We start from the raw sequence: 17,680 nt of genomic DNA on the forward strand, positions 1-17,680 counted from the left end.
CCTTATGACCATGACAATTGTCAATAAATACATTTCACTCATTGAGTATTTCCTCTAATTTAACACGAAGGTTTAACATGTTAAATGTCATAATAAATGTTATAAAGAAAGGAAAGGCTCCCAAGAGTATTTTTTTTTATTAGTTCCAGATTGGACACAGCTCAACCCCAATCTTTATCATATTTAATGGTAAGTGAAGTCCCTTAACAGATTTTGAGGGTGGTCACGTTGGGAAGAGAATACAGTTGTACCCAGCACATGGCATCGTTTGGAGATTGTGTTATTATTTAGCTCACAGAGTTGACTGGAGGCATGGGTTATAGTGGCTTTCAATTGGCCTCTGGGGAAGTGCAGTCCACTTCCTGGCCTCCAGGCCCAGGTGTCAGGACTGGCGTCTGGATACACAGGGCCCAGCATAGCTAGCCCTGGTGCAGTGCTTTGTAAATAGAAGGGACCCAGGTAAATGATGGCTGACAGGAAATGCCCATACACTGCTTTTATCTCCCATGAGAGAAGTTTGCTTTTAAAGTCCCCGTTCACAGCAACCTTTTAGAATATTTTGTAAGGCTATTTCCATATTAATGCAAGGAAACCTGGAAGCATATTGAAAATAAATTGTATTTTGTGAGGCATTATGAATACGATGTCTCTTTCCTGCTCGTTTCTGGAAAAGTAGTCCAGTGTTGTGAAGCTATCTTCTACACACCAACAAGAGTCCGTGTGACCTTGCCATGTGCAAAGGTGTGTGTTGATTTGTTGGCAAAGTATAGATGCTACTATTTCCCTGCTGTTTTCTGGGTTCTTCAAATGTAGAATTTAAACCAAACCGAAACAAAACCCAAACTATTTAGTGGGCTTCCACACATTTCAGAGATATTTTCTCATAAAGGAATCAGAGAAACACGCACCGTGCCGACCCAGGCTTGAGTAATTCCACTCCTTTATGTCTCCGCAAGCTTGCCATTTCTAAAGTTGATTTATTATTTGCTACTTTTAGTGATTTGTAAGTGCTCACGAAGTCCTTGGCTTCTCTTGGCTTTTTTATTTCACACTAAATAACCCTCCCCTTCTCATTCCCATTCCTATGCTATCTTAATAGCATGCTTCTCTCTTTTCTTACTGCTTTTTTTTTTAAAGGCAAATCTTGATTTTTGGCTTATGAAATTATTTTTAACATTCTAGTCCTTTAAATTCTTGACTTTTTCAAGTTCAGTGATTAGTGTGTGTGTGTGTGAGGGGTGGCGTGTCACACGCACGGGCATGGATCTTGAGGAACTTCTGGAAGAATTCTGTTCCTGGTGTCCATCACAGATACTCTGATTAAACTAGAAAAGTAAATGTAAAACTGCACCTGGGACAGAGGGCTAATTTGGTCATTAACTCACTCATTCAGTCATTCCTTCATCCAAGAAGTATTTGTTCAGTACCTACTGTGTGTCTGTCATAAGCAGAGAGCCGGGAGTATTAGTGAGAGACAAGAAAACTTAGGTCTCAGTGCATGGCACCTAACTTAATAAGTGTTTGCCTAGAATTACTGGTTCCAGGAAAGGAGCAAGGCACCATGGACGTGAGTGAGAGGGGAACACAGTTTGGAGTGGGGGAAGGGGGTTGAGATAAGCAGGCTGGCCTGCTGTAGGCTGGGAGGCAGAGAAGAGAGTACTTGAACGGTGTGATGCTCTGGGCCGACACAGCACCTTCTCTAGCAAAATGCTAGTATAGCCTTGAGTGCGAGGAGGCTTTCTCTTCTGGCCCGGTAGGAGGAGCCTGATGCTGAGACACACACTGAAGCTGGATTCTAGAGGCACCCGCAGGAGTACTGAGCAAATGCTTCTTTGGCAAGCACGGTCTATTAGTGTTTCCATCTCCCTCATGCTTCCTTGGTTTCCTCAAATACACAGGGTACAGGTTTAGCTGCTGTAACAGGTAGACCTAATGCCCATCCTCAGATATTTGTTTCTCTATTTATTAGACAGTAATCAAGAGAAAAGGTGTTCAGGTGGTGACTGCCATCCTCAACATTCACATTCGTCTCCAGCTTCATGGTTGCTGGCTTGTCCTTGTCTGGGAGTGGCCGGGTGTCAGGATGTAGGGCTGGAACAGATGCAGACCGAGCTGAGATGAATATCTGTCTTTTAGCAAAGCTGTCATCCTCACCAGTCCACACGCTCAGGTTGGCTTTGTGTGGCACAGCTAAGCCCAGAGTGTCAGGAAGACTTCTGGGAGAAGGTGATACCTTAGAGGAAGGAAAAGAAAAAGGGAAGGAAAAAATGAAAGCAAAGGATATGGAAAAAATGTCCAGAGATCTTGTTATGGGAATGTGTCTGGCTAATTCAAGACTGAAAAGAAGGCCCTAGCTGTGGTGTAATGAACCAGCCTTATACAAACCCAAGGGCAGAGGTAGGTGGGGTAGTCATGTAAGAGCCACGCTGATACTTTACTGAAAATTCAGTGAAGACATTTTCAGCACAACAATAATGTAATCACTCCAAGTTAAGGAGATCCTCCTGCGTCGTGAAGATGAGTAGACTTTTGGTGTGAATTGGGCTGGGCACTGTAATCTTGACTACTCAGGAAGCTGAAGTCTGGAGGACCGTGGTTCAGGTCCACCCAGGTAGGAAAGTCAGAGCGACTTCACCTCCACAATAACTAGTAAACACTTGGGCTAGAGGTGTGACTCAAGTGATAGAGCGCCAGCTGAGCATGTATGAGGGTCTGAGTTCACACTCCAGTGAACTCCCCCCAAAAAACCCCAAAATACAATGTGAAGCAGTGGTCAATCTGAAAGCAATCATTACTTGATCCTGGTAAAGCAGACAGATTTGAAGTGTGTGTGAGAGAGAACTGCCAGTCCAGGGAAGTGTGGCTTCCAGGGATGAGAAAGAGGCAGAATTGAGAAGGACCTAAATGGTCCGCTAAGGACAGCTGGATGTGCACAGCATGGAGCTTGCAGTAGAGGGGTAGGTTTCTGTGACTGTGACAAAACACCAGAGGCAAACCTCTGGTGAGAAGGAAAGTTTATGTTTGCTTGCACTTTCATTGCTTTCAGCCCAAGTTGGGTGACTCCATTGCTGTCTGGCCTGTGTGGACAGGTGGTGGAAGCCCTGAAGCTGGTGAGCAGAGAGCAAAGGAAAGATCAGGTTCCCCCAGGCCCTTCCAGCACTGTGACCCAGCCTCCTCAGGGAGGCCCCACTCCTCTGACCTCCTCAGACCTCAGAACACTGGCCGTGAATTACAGGCCTTCGGGGATGTTTTAGATCTAGTGTTATAGCAGGAGGAGATGAGTGCGTTAATTTTAGAAATCCCCCTGGAAGGGAAATGGTAGTAGATGGTACCAGAGTGGGTGGGGTTTGATAGGTAACGCAGGCACATGAAGAATCAAAGGGAGCAACTTGAATGGGGCTCTCCGACAGCGACCGGGGCATATGTTTTCCATTAGAGTCTTGTTAGCCAATGTGTTATAGGAGCAGATAGTTGTTCATTTTATTTCTTAAGTTCTTAAGTTGAATATGAGAAAGGATAAAATCCCATGATAAAGGATGCAGTCTCTCCAGAATAGTCTCATAAAAGGACATGCTTTAATATGTAAACATAATTTTGAAAATGTAATTTGAATGTGTAGGCATCACAAACAAACAACGGTTTGTTTTCAGCATAAAGATGCTTCTGGAAGTCGAGACAGAAGAGAATGTGTCTCCTCTCTGATATACAACCCACTTTTGTGCTCCTGTTCCCTGAGTCTTCCCATTGGCATAATTACCTCATTGCTCAGACTGTGTGCCCACGGCTTGCACTCTTTAATTTATCCCTGTTTCGCTGTTTACTTACGTAATGTCCCGCTTTTATTCATCATAGCTTCAGTGCAAAGAGGGTAAAAGTAGAGGATTAGTGGTAACATTATTCAAGCCGCAGTAAACCCGCAGTTCTAATTCCTCGGGTCAAGGGCCATAGAGGCCCTGTTCCCATGCAGAAAAGGAATTTCAACATTTGATAGGAGCAAGGATGAAATGTCTGTGTCTGTAATTTCTTTTCACTGTTTTAACATTTTTGGCCCAATATGTACCCAATTAGACATAAAAATGATGTACAGACCAAAGTATCTTTAAAAAGTTCCTAAAAAAATCCCAGGCCCATTCTGAAATACTATTTAGCCAACAGAGGTGTAGGCAAGTTTACCTTTCTTACAAATAAAAGAGGAAATGATGGCACTGTTTCAATATAGTAGGATGTGGAGGAGCAGCCATGGGATGAAGGATCTTAGCGCGTGTGTGACTTCAGTGCTGTGTGTACTTGAGATCCTTTAGAATTTTGTGCGAAGATGCACATTTATTCCCTAACAAAACGTAGACGTTTCAAATGAAAACAGGAAATGCTGTTTTTCAGACCAGGTCCTGAAAAAAAAAAAAGTGCAGAAGAGACATGGTGATTTTATAGATAAAAGCTGCTAAAAGCTAATTAACACTGGAACAGGCCCTGGGCGCCGGAGAGAATTTACTCCAGGAAAACAGCATGGGCTGACTCCAGCATCTCCTTTCAGAGTAATATCCTTGGGTCGAAAGCTGGCTTACAGAAGCGATTTCATTCACACAGGCTATCGGTGCGCCTTCATTTTCACATATAGAGACAGTTGCTTCTGTCCTTGTGTCTCTGGGAAACAGGAATGACCTCAGCTCTACGGACAGCTGGAACCTTTTAGAACAGGAAAACTTTTTGAGGTAGTTTGTAAAAGCTGGAATAATGTGGAGAGGAGTCAAAACAAAACAAAAAAAGAATGAAACTGAAAACACATTTCCTAATAGGCAATTTTTAGTCTCAGGTATTTGTGAGAAAATACAATGCAAACAGTAGAAAAGCAGTGAGCCGCATGCTTAACGTCCAGTTCTTGGGCAGTCTCATTCAAAAAGTTCAACAGTTAAAGTCTACTTTAATACATTTCACTTAATCCTGTACTCAATATTATTTCAAGATGCAGTCAGTATGAAAATTATTTGTGACTATTTGTATATAGTTTCATGCTGTGTCTTCTCTCTGATGTCTCTTTTGCCCTTGGAGCGAATCCTAATTGAAAGGTGTCACCATTGCTGCCTGGTGCCTGGGCGGGGTTGCCTTGTCCTTGGTGGGGTGGAGGAGGGGCCTCAGTTGCTGATGCCTCCTTGTGCAGTGTCATCTGAGGAGTCCTTTTGCAAAAAATCTAAAACATATGGCTTTAAAATCAGTTGTGTATTTTATTTTATTTTTTATTTTTTTTGCCAGTCCTGGGCCTTGAACTCAGGGCCTGAGCACTGTCCTTGGGCTTTTTCCACAAGGCTAGCATTCTACCATTGGAGCTACAGCACCACTTCCAGCTTTTTTCAATGTATGTGGTACCGAGGAATCAAACCCGGGTGTTTGCGCATGCTAGGCAAGCACGCTACCACTAGGCCAAACTCCTGGCCCTAGCTGTTTATTTTAGAAAGCAAAAGGTAAAGCCCTCAATGATTTGTTCTTATAAAATTTAAAATATTGGGAATGTATTTCTTCCATCATAATCCTTTGGAATGGATCGATAATTATGGATAAATACCTAGATATGTCTGTAAATATGTACACATACACACACATATCCCCATTGGTCCTTCTATAAAGACATTTGAAACTTTAGGAAACAAAATTATTATTTTAAGCCAAAATAAAGGACATTAAATGAGAAGACTTATTGTTTGTATCCTTCAACTGTATTGTTTGGAAACTGATTTTCTAAAAGCATGCATTTATGTTTTTAAATAACAAAACCCCTCTTAAGTGAATGCCAGTTTAGGCACTTTGTGGGCTAAATAAGTTAGACTCTAAACTTTTATATGAACCTATGGAGCGCGGATATAAATTGCCAAGATCACAGCAATGGGGAGGAGACCTCCACTGGAAAGCCTTTCTGCATAGATTATGAATATCATAACTCAATAATTTTTTCAAAACTCTACTTATAATTGGACCCAGTGGGTGTCTGTCTCTTTGATCAGATCATAGTGGCTGTGACTTTACACTGGGAAATGTCACCACTGTGAAGGTTTAGCACCTGAAGAGCTGGTCCTTCCTCTGATGCTGTGTTCAGTTCTCATTAGCATTATTCAAAGTTTAGTTGTTAATTAGGTTGACACTTCAGTTACAATCATCATCTACAAGAGCAGGCAGGACCGCTTACAGGAAGAAATAAAAATATTCCCTTCTGCGTATCTGTGGAAAGGACAAATGGCATTATTTTATTATCTGGTAGTTTCATACAGATAAGAGCACACTCCTGAAGGGAGCCATGCAATTAGAATTTGTCTCATTAGTGCTTACATTTTTTTTTTCTTAAGGAAACAGAATGGTTACCCAGCTTCACATCTCTAAAGTTTTGATAAGGAATGTATGGGAGAATGCCCGTGTCTGTACAGACTATATCATATATATGTATATATATATATGTATATATATATATATTTTTTTTTTGTCTTGTGAGATGGGAATTGTAGGAATGGATTGGATGCATGGGTCTATATACTATCTGCTCTCCCTCAAAAAAAAAAAAAAAGAAAGCTATGCTTACACCAGTGAGTCTTGGCTCACTTAAAGTTAAATCTAAGAAAAGGCTGTTTATAAAGCGCAGCACCAGTGGCTGGTACATGAGTCTTAGTGACTTGGGAGACCCAGTTCTGAGCTTTTAGCCAGCCTGAGGAGCAGTCTGTGAGACTCTTATTGTCTAGCCAAAGAAGAAGTGGAGGTATAGCTCCAGTGGTAGAGTGCCAGCCTTGAATGAAAAAGCTAAGGGGGCCGGGAGTTTGGCCTAGTGATAGAGCGCTTGCCTACCATGCACAAAGACCCTGGTTCGATTCCTTGGTACCACATACTTAGAAAAAGCCAGAAGTGGTGCTGAGGCTCAAGTGGTAGAGCTCTAGCCTTGAGAAAAATCCAAGGACAGTGCTCAGGCCCTGAGCTCAAGCCCAGAACTGGCAAAAAAAAAAAAAAAAAAAGCAGCTAAGGGACAGCCCTGAGTTCAAGACCTCATACTGACATAAGAAGGAGAAAGAGAAGATAAAGATTAAAGGCTATAGAAAATATAATTTTCCAATAATACTTAAAGTTAAAAGGTGGACTAGACACCAGCGGCTCACACTTAACAATGCTAGCTACTCAGGAGGCTGAGATAGGAGCACTGCAGTTCAGAGCCACCCCTGGCAGGAAGGTTTGTGAGATGCTTATCTCCATTTAACTACCAGAAAAAGCCAGAACTGAAGCTGTGGCTCAAGTGGTAGAGCACTAGCCTTGAGCCAGAAAGCTCGGGGACAAAGTCCAGGCCCTGAGTTAAGGGCATTTTACTACAACCCCAAGTCCCCCTCCAATTAAATGTTGGAGTAGTTAGGATACATTATTTTGTTGATTCGTACTTTTTTATTGTAATTAGCAGAAGGGTTACATTATATTTGCCAGACAGAAGGTGCATCACTTCACAAACATTGATACCTGTTCTCATGGTTTTTTTTTTTTAGTTTATAAATCTTTTTTTATTGTAATTAATAGAAGGGTTACATTATATTCACCATGTTTTGCTTTGTTTTGTTTTGTTGCCAGTTATGGGACTTGAACTCAAGGCCTGAGCACTGTCCTTGGACTTTTCTCAAGGCTAGAGCTCTACCATTTGAGCCACAGCACCATTTCCAGCTTTTCTCTATATATATGGTATGGAGGAATGGAACCTGGGTCTTCGTGTATTCTAGGCAAATACTCTACCACTAGGCCAAACCACTAGGCCAAACTCCCCGCCCCTTCTCATGTTTTTGTCCCCATTTCCCTTCCCCACACCCCATGATACATTATTGTAAATATAGCGGTCTCTCATGGTTATGTAAATGCATAGGCAAATTGTTTCTTCCTTTTAAACACAGTATTTTATTCTGATTATGGGTTTGATGCCTCTGAACACAAGTCCAGCAAGTGGGGCTGGTAAGGATGTCTGAGATTCATATCCCAGCTCTGCCTCTTGGTAGCTACACCATCCTGCCCATGTGTCATGCTGCTAGTCTTTCATTCAAAAATGAGAACACACATGTTTTTCTTAAGGTACTGTTTTAGATTGCATGAGGCAGTATATAACATTTGCACAATGTAATTCTTCATTTCTGGAATGGTCTCAATAACTTCATCGCCTCTCTGCTCTTTCTGATGACAAACCCTATTCAGTAACTACCTGGAAAATCCCATATGCAAATGAGGCCTCCCACAGTACAATGCAAGTGTGAGTGAACCTGGAAGACAAATGACCTCCCCTAGCAGAAAGCAGCCGTACCCAACCAGCCAACAAGCCAACACACGTGTAATTCTCAAAATGTGCAGAAAAGTGGCTCATAAGCAGTTTACTGTAAAGTAATTAAAGCTTATTTATGTCAAGAGGCCTTGGGAAAGAAAAAAAAAAAGAGCATAAACCAATTTGCATCAGCCATTGCTATCCAGCCTGCTTTCCTTTCAATTAACGGAGCAGCAGGTGCCTGCACAGTTGCAGAGATAAGCTATTGGGTGGGAGGAGACGTATTTTTGGCTGACCTGCAGACTCTGCGGTTTGCCTCCTGATTGGGTTCGTACCTCGCTGTACCAATTTCTGAGGTGTTAATTTAACCGTTCCTCTCTGACATGCAGGTCTCGGCCTTGAAAAATAAACTGAAGAAGCAGTCCACAGCTACGGGGGATGGTGTGGCCAGGGCCTTCCTGAGGGCCCAGGCGGCTTTGTTTGGATCCTACAGAGATGCACTGAGATACAAACCTGTAAGCATTTTCTTTATCATCATTTCAATAGGCTTTTCAAATGGCAGTTTGGAATGAGGCAGAAAGAGGAAATCTTATTGTAACAGCACACATCTTAAAAGTAGCAAGACTGTGTTTTGAAAATCCAATGTAATAAGCTTTAAAACATATGCCTTTCTCTCCCATGTCTTTCTTATTTTAAAATTTTATTTGGTTTTGAATTTTGTATGTGTGTGTGTGTGCTGGTGCCTGGGACTGAACTCAAGACTCAGGGCCTGGGTTGTCCCTTAAATTTGCCATTCATGGCTAACCTTCTACTATAATTGAGCCATAGCTCATGGTCTGACTTTTTCCTAATTAATTGGAAATATAAGTGTCTCCTGGACCTCAGCCTCCTGAGTAGCAAAGATTATAGGCATGACGCACCTGATATCTTCTATTTCCTCGCTTTGGATTTTTAGTCATATTGGTAACCTTTACTATTAATATTTCCCACATTTATTGGCACATGACCTTATTGCAATTCTAAAAATGGAACATTTACTTCCTAATTAATGAATTACATTCAAGCATCTCAAAGCATTTACCTGATTCTGTTACAATCACTAAGCAATCCAGCAGACAACTGCTTAATTAATGAGATTGGTTATGACAGGTACCAAGTGTTAAAAAAAAAAGCTAGAACTTAATTGATACTTGGAAATTGATTGTTTGCCTAATTTGTAACATTTTTCCCAAATGGGCTTATTCTATTTAGTCTACCTTAGCTCCTATGCTATTTATTTTAATACCCTGAAACTAGTTGTTGTTTAATAATACCCAAGTTTTAAGATGAGCCCAGAAAGCATCAGGCAAATCTGTTTCACTCTCTATTATCAAAGGATAATAACGCTGAAGTGGTACTAAAAGAAATGAAGACGTTGCTATTTAAAGAACTCCACTGTTGCTTGTAACCCCTAAGTCTAAATTTTTTATCTAACTTTAAAACAAGAGTTGGTGTGTCAACATTATTCTAAACCATGAAGCATAGAGCAAACATGAAACTGATAGGCTTTCTAGACAGCCTTCTGAATTAATGGTGCCCACTTAGTGGTTCTTAGGGTTGTGAAGGGTAATTGAGATACTGGAAGGGGTCCTTAAATATACAGTTGTGTCAGCCACTGTCTCTAGATAAATACATGTGATCAGTTAACAGATTGTGTAAACCAGCTTTTCTTTAGTGTGACACAATGCCCGAGTCAAGGAAGTAAACTTAGAATGAAGGAAAGTTTCTTCTGGTTCCCGCTTTGGGAGGTTTCACTCTGTGGGCAGCTGGCCTGTTGTTTTGAAGGCTGTGTTGTGGCAGTACCTCAGGAAAGACCACTCGAGGAAGAAGGGAGCAGGCTTCCTGCATTCTCTTCAGGGTGGGCATACAGTAACTGGAAATCCTTGCCCCGGACTCCACAGTTTCCTAAAGCACTATACCTCGAGGACTTATCCAAACCACAGCACAAGCTCATCTGGTTGAAATATGTATATGCTTTCAAAGCATTTTAGAATTCACCATTCTGAGTAAGTTCTAAAACACATATTTAATATAGAACAGAAGTTATTCTTAGTCTCAAAGGTCCAGTTCTTCTGAAGACTCGAATTAGCTATCTCTACAGTGTAGTTCCTGCTCAAATTATTTGACAGCACCTAAAACAGAAAATTAAAAAACCTGGCACTGTGGCTCACACCTATGATCCTAGCTACTCAGGAGACTGAGATCTGGAGAATCAGAGTTCAAGGCTGTTCTGGAGAGACTCTATTTGTTCTTAAAAATAACTAGTAACAAAAAGCAGGACTGCGAGACATGACTCAAGTGCTTGAGTACCATTAGCTGAGTAAGCAGCTTGAGCACACACACACACACACACACACACACAATCTTTGCAGTACATGCAGTTGTATAATCAGCTTCAAGCTTGGAGTCTCTATATATCATAAATGCTTTATGTATTTGTGTATTCATCTGCCATCCATCACCAAAACAAAAGAGCTAATCTAGGAACACACGTTAGGAAGTCAAGATAGTTGACTTCTTAAAGGGATCAGGTTTATTTGGGCCCACAGTCTTGGGGGTCCCAGGCCATTGATGTTTGGCCCCACTGCTTTGGGCCTGTGGTGAGAACTGGGCTGGGGGAGTCCATGGTGGAGCAACCAGCTTGCAAAATGAGCCAAAATAAGGTGAGGAACTGCTGTGTCCTGACAGGAGGACCTCTGTCGCGGCCCCACCTCCCAGGGCTCGGCCCCACCCCCCACCCCCAGTAGCTTCCCTGGCTCCCAGCCCTTATAAGACCAAGTCCCAACTATAACCATCAGCTCTGATTAAAACAAAGTTATAGCTCGGCTCTGGTGGCTTCCACCTGAAATCCTCTCTACTCAGGTAGCTGAGATTGCTGGATCAGGCTGCAAAGCTAGCAGAAAGGGTTTTGACACTCATATCTGCCATTAACCAGCAAAGAAGCAAAAGTGGAGGTGTGACTCTGATGGTGGAGTACCACAGCTTTGAGTGAAAAAGCCAAGGGAGGAAATGGGGCCCTGAGTTCAAGCCCCAGTACTGGTACACACAAAACAAAACCAATCTAAGCAAAATTCAGAAGCAGTCAATGTTAGAAACAATCCCTTTGGTATATCTATGTAATTACACCCCATCACAACTCCCAAAAGGAAATTATTGTTATGAATATGATTCTCTTAAATGACTGCATTGAATATTAATAAGGGATCTTTAGTTTGTTATTTGGGTCATAAGTGATTAAAGGTAAAAATCAAATTTCTGACTGTGTGACTTCTTAAGGGATGGGGAAGGAAAATCTAAGGCGTGTCCAATGGTAAGGTCCCTTTCTTCCTTAAGTGCTAGCCTGTCCTGTCCTCTTCTCAACCTTTCTGCAGCTGCCTGGAGCCTGGCTAATTAAAAACAAATTACTTTGAGAATGGCAATTGGTGTGTAATCTGGGCCTTGCCTTGATAAGTTGGTAGAGTTGTCTTTTGAAGGCTTTTTGGACTCTGCCCCTTTGTAAACCACCATCAGTAAGGAAAGTTGTACTAAGCTCAGGCTCTGTTCCATTTAAGAAAGCTGAAACTGCGAGTTTGAAACATCCAAGTGGAGAGATGTCATCCTCTCCTCACCACTCAGCTTCCTCATTGCTTAGGCATTGTGGGCTCCCCTTCACTGTCACCCAAGCTTACACGGGGAAGGGGCCTCTAGCTTTAGAGATAGGTGCTGTCAAATATCGTATGTGATTCTGGCTCTCTGAGGGAGCGAGTAGCTTCCATTTCTACTCTTTTAATTAACAGGGATGGAATTTCACTAAATTGCTGCAGCTAGAATGTGCAAGTTCTCCACACAATGGGGTCTGTGAACAGGGCCTCCTTGACAGTACAGTGTCCATTGTTAGATGACTGGTGATGGTTGTCACTGGAATGGTAATTATTTTTCTTATTTCTTTGGGTTGTAGAAAAGGAAATACATTTTTAATAATAGGTACACAAGTAATTAATATTTTCTGAATGTTCAGATTTAACCAAAATGCCAGAAGCCTCTATATCTGATTTAGAAAAGTCATTTAGATTAAATTGTCTCAGATTACTGACTCAGGAAAATGGGGAATGAGGAAGTTGCTGTATTTTTTTTTCAAGATAGATCTACTAACTGGAATAAGTGAGTATAATGTGTACAAAGGTGGTATTTTGCTGTTAATAATTCTAGTTTATAATTTGCATAGAAGCGTTTTTTGTCATGGACTTTGTGCTGAAGTATCTGTAGAAGTTATTCTTTTTCATGGTTAATAAACTTTGAGTATAAACTTGCTATACCTTCCATAAAAATAGCATTGGGATTCTTGAAAGAACCATGCTACGTATCCTAAAAATCACTTATTGTTATTTCCTGTGAGAGCCTGCACAAATTTGAATATTCCCAAGAGAAACCTGACAGCCTTTCGGAGACTTTAAATTTTAAAGCTCTCAGTGTGCAGACATTTTTGCTTCATTTGTTTGTGTACCTTATATATTGGTGACAGTACATATGAAGTCCAGATGCATTAAGGAACTGCCTGTCTGAATGTAATACTGAATATATAATGACTCTGGATTTTATTTCATGGTTTTGTGAAGGATCACTTTTTTCCTGGTACCTTACTTTTTTTTTTCTCCAGTCTGAGCTCTAAGGCATGCACCTCCTCCCCATAGCACAAGATCTAATCTAGGTTTCAAATATTTCCTTGTTGTGAAGTTCTTCCTTCAATCTAGATAACAAGCCTGAGTCACTGTGACTGGCTACCACTATTTCTCAACCAGCAATCTACTAAGAGCATGGCATTGTTTTGTATTTTATTTATTTTTTCTTTGTGACTACCTGGCGCATAGAAGATGACTGGATTGTGATGCTGATGACTGACTGCATTTAGTCTGTTGCAGTATGGAAAATTATATAGCCTCTGGGGGTTACCACTGGGTCTCCCGAGACAAGTGTAGTAAAAAAAAAAGAAGAAGAAGAAGAAGAAGAAGAAGAAGAAGAAGAAGAAGAAGAAGAAGAAGAAGAAGAAGAAGAAAATTAAGAAAAGGATGGCACACACAATACCAAACTTAGTTTTAATGGAGTGAATCCTGTCTCTGTACCTGGATTAAACTTTGGGAAGCCCTGTTGCATATCAGGTGATAGTCTTGTTGATTTGTCCCCCTGAAATGGGTGTGAAGTGTAATTAGCCACATGAACTTAATAAAGAAATTTCAACTCAGGTTATGATCTTAGGAAGAATTCTTTTTCTCCAACTTGGATTTGAAAGTGCTCATTTATGGAGCTATGTAAAGTATGTTAATACTGTGTACCCAGGGACGATAGTAAATTCAGGCCCCCAAGAATATTAGCACTAGAACTTTAATTGTACTCATGTACAAAGATATAACACTTTAGAGCTTGATAGCAAGAACTAGTTTTCCTTTCCTGAGAAGAAAATTATAACGGTATCTGAATTCTAATATTATTAGAGATTCTTAGTAAACAGTCAGTAGCTGAAAAGTTAGTTCGAAGATTTACCATGCTTTATGTCAGAAATAGTTGGACAGTAAGCCAGAGCTTTTACTTTCTTCCTCGTGAAAGATGTATACCATTGGCTCAAAGATGAATGAGGATGGAGTTTTTGTGTTAGATTATGCTCAACCCTTGAAAACGGTTCAGTTGATTTTAGTATCTTTTCCCATCACTTGGAATTTTCCATCACTTTGCCTGCCATTACCTCCAACAACAGCTGCAAAAATAATGCATGGGTATGATAGGAAGTTGCAGGTAGAGGGTTCTATTCCAACTGAATAGTATTTTTCTTCAAGGTTGATAACATTTAGCTTATTGATGCATCCTTATATGTTTGGGGGGAAATCTATTACATGTAAACTAAGATTCTCCTTCATCTTGATCATTTAGTAATTGTGGTGAGGCAGATGGTCCTTCCCTTAGAGCATCCATGTTTTGGATGATACAAGAGTACAGTGAAGGGTCTGTTTTGAAGAAGAGAGTGTATCAGTGAAAGGAGAAGTGGAGGGTAGATGGATAGGATCAACATACACCCCCCACACAAATAGAATAAATAGGCCTTTAAAGTAGTAGGAGGGGTTATAGGTGGTAGCCTAGAGCTGAAGAGCTCAGGGACAGTGCCCAGGTCAAGAGTCCAAGCCCCATGACCGAAAAAAAACAAAACAACAACAAACAATGAGTACCAAAAGAAATTATTTTATCTGAAATCTATTTAGTTTAAAAAAAATTGTATGCCCTATTAAGAGTTAGGTTGCTTGTTTGCTTGCTTGTCTGGCTGCTTGCTTGCTTGCCTGTTTGATGAATTAAATATTTATTTAATGGGCTCCCATTGTAACTGAGTATGATGCTGGGACTAGATCCAGAAAGCCAATAGACCCTTGTTTTTAACAAAATTGACTGTTGCTTTTTTTTTATTCTAGTAGATTGTAAGTTCTAGGGCACTAGTAATGAGGTGCTTTTTGAACATTCAAAATGTATCAGTCTAACATGCTATAATTTTTAAAGTATCTAAAATTTTGGGGGGGGGGGGTTGAAAGCTAGTCCTGGGGCTTAAACTCAGGGCTGTGGGTACTCTCCCTGAGATGCTTTTGCTCAAGGCTAGCACTTTGTCACTTGTCCACTTGTGGCTTTTATAGTAGTTGATTGGAGATAAGGACCTTGCCATCTTTTCTGCCCAGGCTGGCTTTGAACCAAGATCCTTAGATCTCAGCCTTCTGAGTAGCTAGGATTACAAGTGTGAACTACTGGCACCTTGTTTGGTATAACTTAAATACATAGTTCTGGTGCTCTTCAGAGTGGCAGCAGTCAGCATAAAATGTATGGTGGCATTTTTGTGGTGGCTCTTTGGCTAGTGAAAGGGGAAGAGTGAAACTTAATGAAGTATCACAGTGTCTTCTCCAGTAATTTGCCTGCATGTTTGAAATAGCAGTTTTATCCAAGAAGACTTTCTGTGCCAGAGAAAATGTTCTGTGTCTGAGCTTCTCAATACCATAGCCACTAGCTGTGTGTGTGTGTGTGTGTGTGTGTGTGTGTGTGTGTGTGTGTGTGTGTGTGCCTCGTGTGGCTAGGTTCACAGGAATGGACTTTGTGTTCTACTGAGCCTATTTGCTCGAATACTTCTATGTGACTAATAGCTGATGTATTGGACAGTGCATCGTAGAACAGCATCCCAACTTCACCGATTGCTAGTCTCATTATCTTATTTCACAGTCTCATTCACCCACAAGCACGTTGTCAGAGCTTGTCGTTTTGCACATGGACACCTGTCATCAAAGCGTCACAGCCGCATAATAGCTGTGTCATAATATTCCTTCACAGTTCCATGAGGTGAACCGGCTCATCGCTCCCTTTTTAGTGCCATGGAAAGAGTGCCAAGTCTTTGGGTTGCCCTGAGTAGATTGTGGTTCTTGTGGTAGGCGTGTTTTTGTTTTGATCATAAAGTATGGTCTTTCTCCCTGTTGAGTGGACTGACGAAGTGGGCCTCAGGTGGGAAGCATCAGCCAGTGAGCTCACCCAGGAAGAAGAGAGGAGGAATCTGTAGTTGATTTGGAGGGGGGGCACCTGTTAGAGCTACCAAATGACACTTGCATGACTTAGCAAACAAGCTAAATGGAAGCAGATGCTGGTGGGACTTAGCCCAGAGCAGATCTGATCAGAATCATACTGCAGCCATGACGAGAAGGTGTAAAAACTTTCCCTCTGGAAACAGACGATAACACAAAATGTAAATGGCAAATACCATCATGGGGCTTTTCCAAGTACACATCCTATGTTGATACTCACAGTTCAGTCTAAAAATGTCCAGGTATTTTCAGGGGATTTACTTCTGCTCTGAAGTGGTCAAATTAGGCAATTTTAAGAGTATGTGAGGGCTGCTTGGTTAGAATACTATTGAAGAGCAATTTCAGTGTGGACAAACCAGGTTCACCCTGAAATCTAGCTATTACGTCTAAGATGTGTTTGTTGATTCTGTGTCTCACACTCAAGGACTTTCCATGTTTCTCTCTCTAATTGGCCTTCTACTGACTCCCTGGAAATCTTTCCCTCTGTTAGGGCGAGCCCATCACTTTCTGTGAGGACAGCTTTGTGAAGCACCGTTCAAGTGTGATGAAACAGTTCTTGGAAACAGCAGTTAACCTTCAACTTTTTAAGCAGGTAAGTCTGAATTTCTACATTTTTGGTCTATAACTAAAGAGTGTCATTAGTAGACTTTTTTTTTTAAGAAAAATCATTCCAAAGCTATATCCAAATCCTGGAAGAATACTTTCTAGATGTTTTAGAAAATTCTCTCTTGTCTTTTCATTGTCCAGAATTTTTAGAAAATGCTGGAAGATTTCCTTTTGTTTTTCAGCTCATGACACATAAGCAAAAGGGTTCTATATTATGCTAGCTATGATCTAGAAACTCAAGAACATTATATAATAACTTCCTATTGAAATTTCTTTATGAGAACTTTCTAAGGACAAGGCTTCACTGAGGAAAGATGTATGTCTACAAAGGAGAAAGCAACATGATTACTTTATGTCAAGCAGCTTAAAAGGAGTTCTTTTGGTATGGTTAAACACAAACTAGGACAGTCTCAGAGTAGTACATTTTATCAAAGAATTTGTAAAATGATTATCAACTTATGAAATTTGGTATAATTTTTCATACTCATGAATTCAAAATTCAGAAGAAAATCTCAGGCTGTGTGTACTGATTTTTAGCCTCGAAAATATAATTGCCATTATAAAAAATCAATAGCTTGATAAAAAAAAGCTGAATGTTAAAAATATGAAGTGGTCAATCAAAGCAGAACACAGTAGGTCGACAACTTGAGTGGATTTGTAGGGAGAGATCCACCACTTTCCAGAACCTTCCTAACATTGCATGATGCTTAGGAAAGGGATACTTAAAGACATTGCTGAAAAGATTTAAACGATTCTTGGTGAAAAGTTTGCTTGCCTTTTGGAAAAAAAAAAAGCCAATTAATAACAATAGTTATCGACACAGACGGGTTTTCCAAGACTGTCCAAGGTATTGGTTTTGTGGTCCACTTTTGTCCTAAAGATGCTCAGAGTCTGCCATGCCTTATGATGTTTTTGCTTCCAAGTGGACAGAACTTGGACCTAGGAGATCAGAAAATGATTTAAATTATATAATGAAAATAAACCTTTCTGGTAATATGGCCAAGTAGGACCCAGAAATAATCTGTTTACTGACGTGATTAAAATATAGGAGCACAACATATCGTGCACTGTCTTGTCATCAGAGCCCACGCTATGAGGCTGGGAAGAGGGATGCGAATGTAAACAAGAAATAAAATGTCTTCTCTCCACCTGTGCCCTGGGAGCTGCAAGAAAACCCCAGGGTCCAAGGGGGAAGTTCCCT

General features: G+C 40.8%; 1 protein-coding gene across 4 annotated transcripts in view; it reads left to right on the forward strand.

The window, feature by feature from the left end:
* Window positions 1-17,680, forward strand: part of Dennd1b (DENN domain containing 1B) — a 176,840-nt gene that overhangs the window by 106,744 nt on the left and 52,416 nt on the right. For all 4 annotated transcript variants that reach the window (XM_090341472.1, XM_090341469.1, XM_090341470.1 and 1 more), the window contains 2 exons: window positions 8,650-8,775; window positions 16,364-16,465. In XM_090341472.1, the coding sequence (XP_090197598.1) occupies window positions 8,650-8,775; window positions 16,364-16,465 (228 nt within the window). The remainder of the gene's footprint in view (window positions 1-8,649; window positions 8,776-16,363; window positions 16,466-17,680) is intronic.

This window comes from Megascapheus bottae, chromosome 10, assembly GCF_031878675.1.
Source record: "Megascapheus bottae isolate mThoBot1 chromosome 10, mThoBot2.hap1, whole genome shotgun sequence".
In the NCBI taxonomy this organism is placed as follows: Eukaryota; Metazoa; Chordata; class Mammalia; order Rodentia; family Geomyidae; genus Megascapheus; species Megascapheus bottae.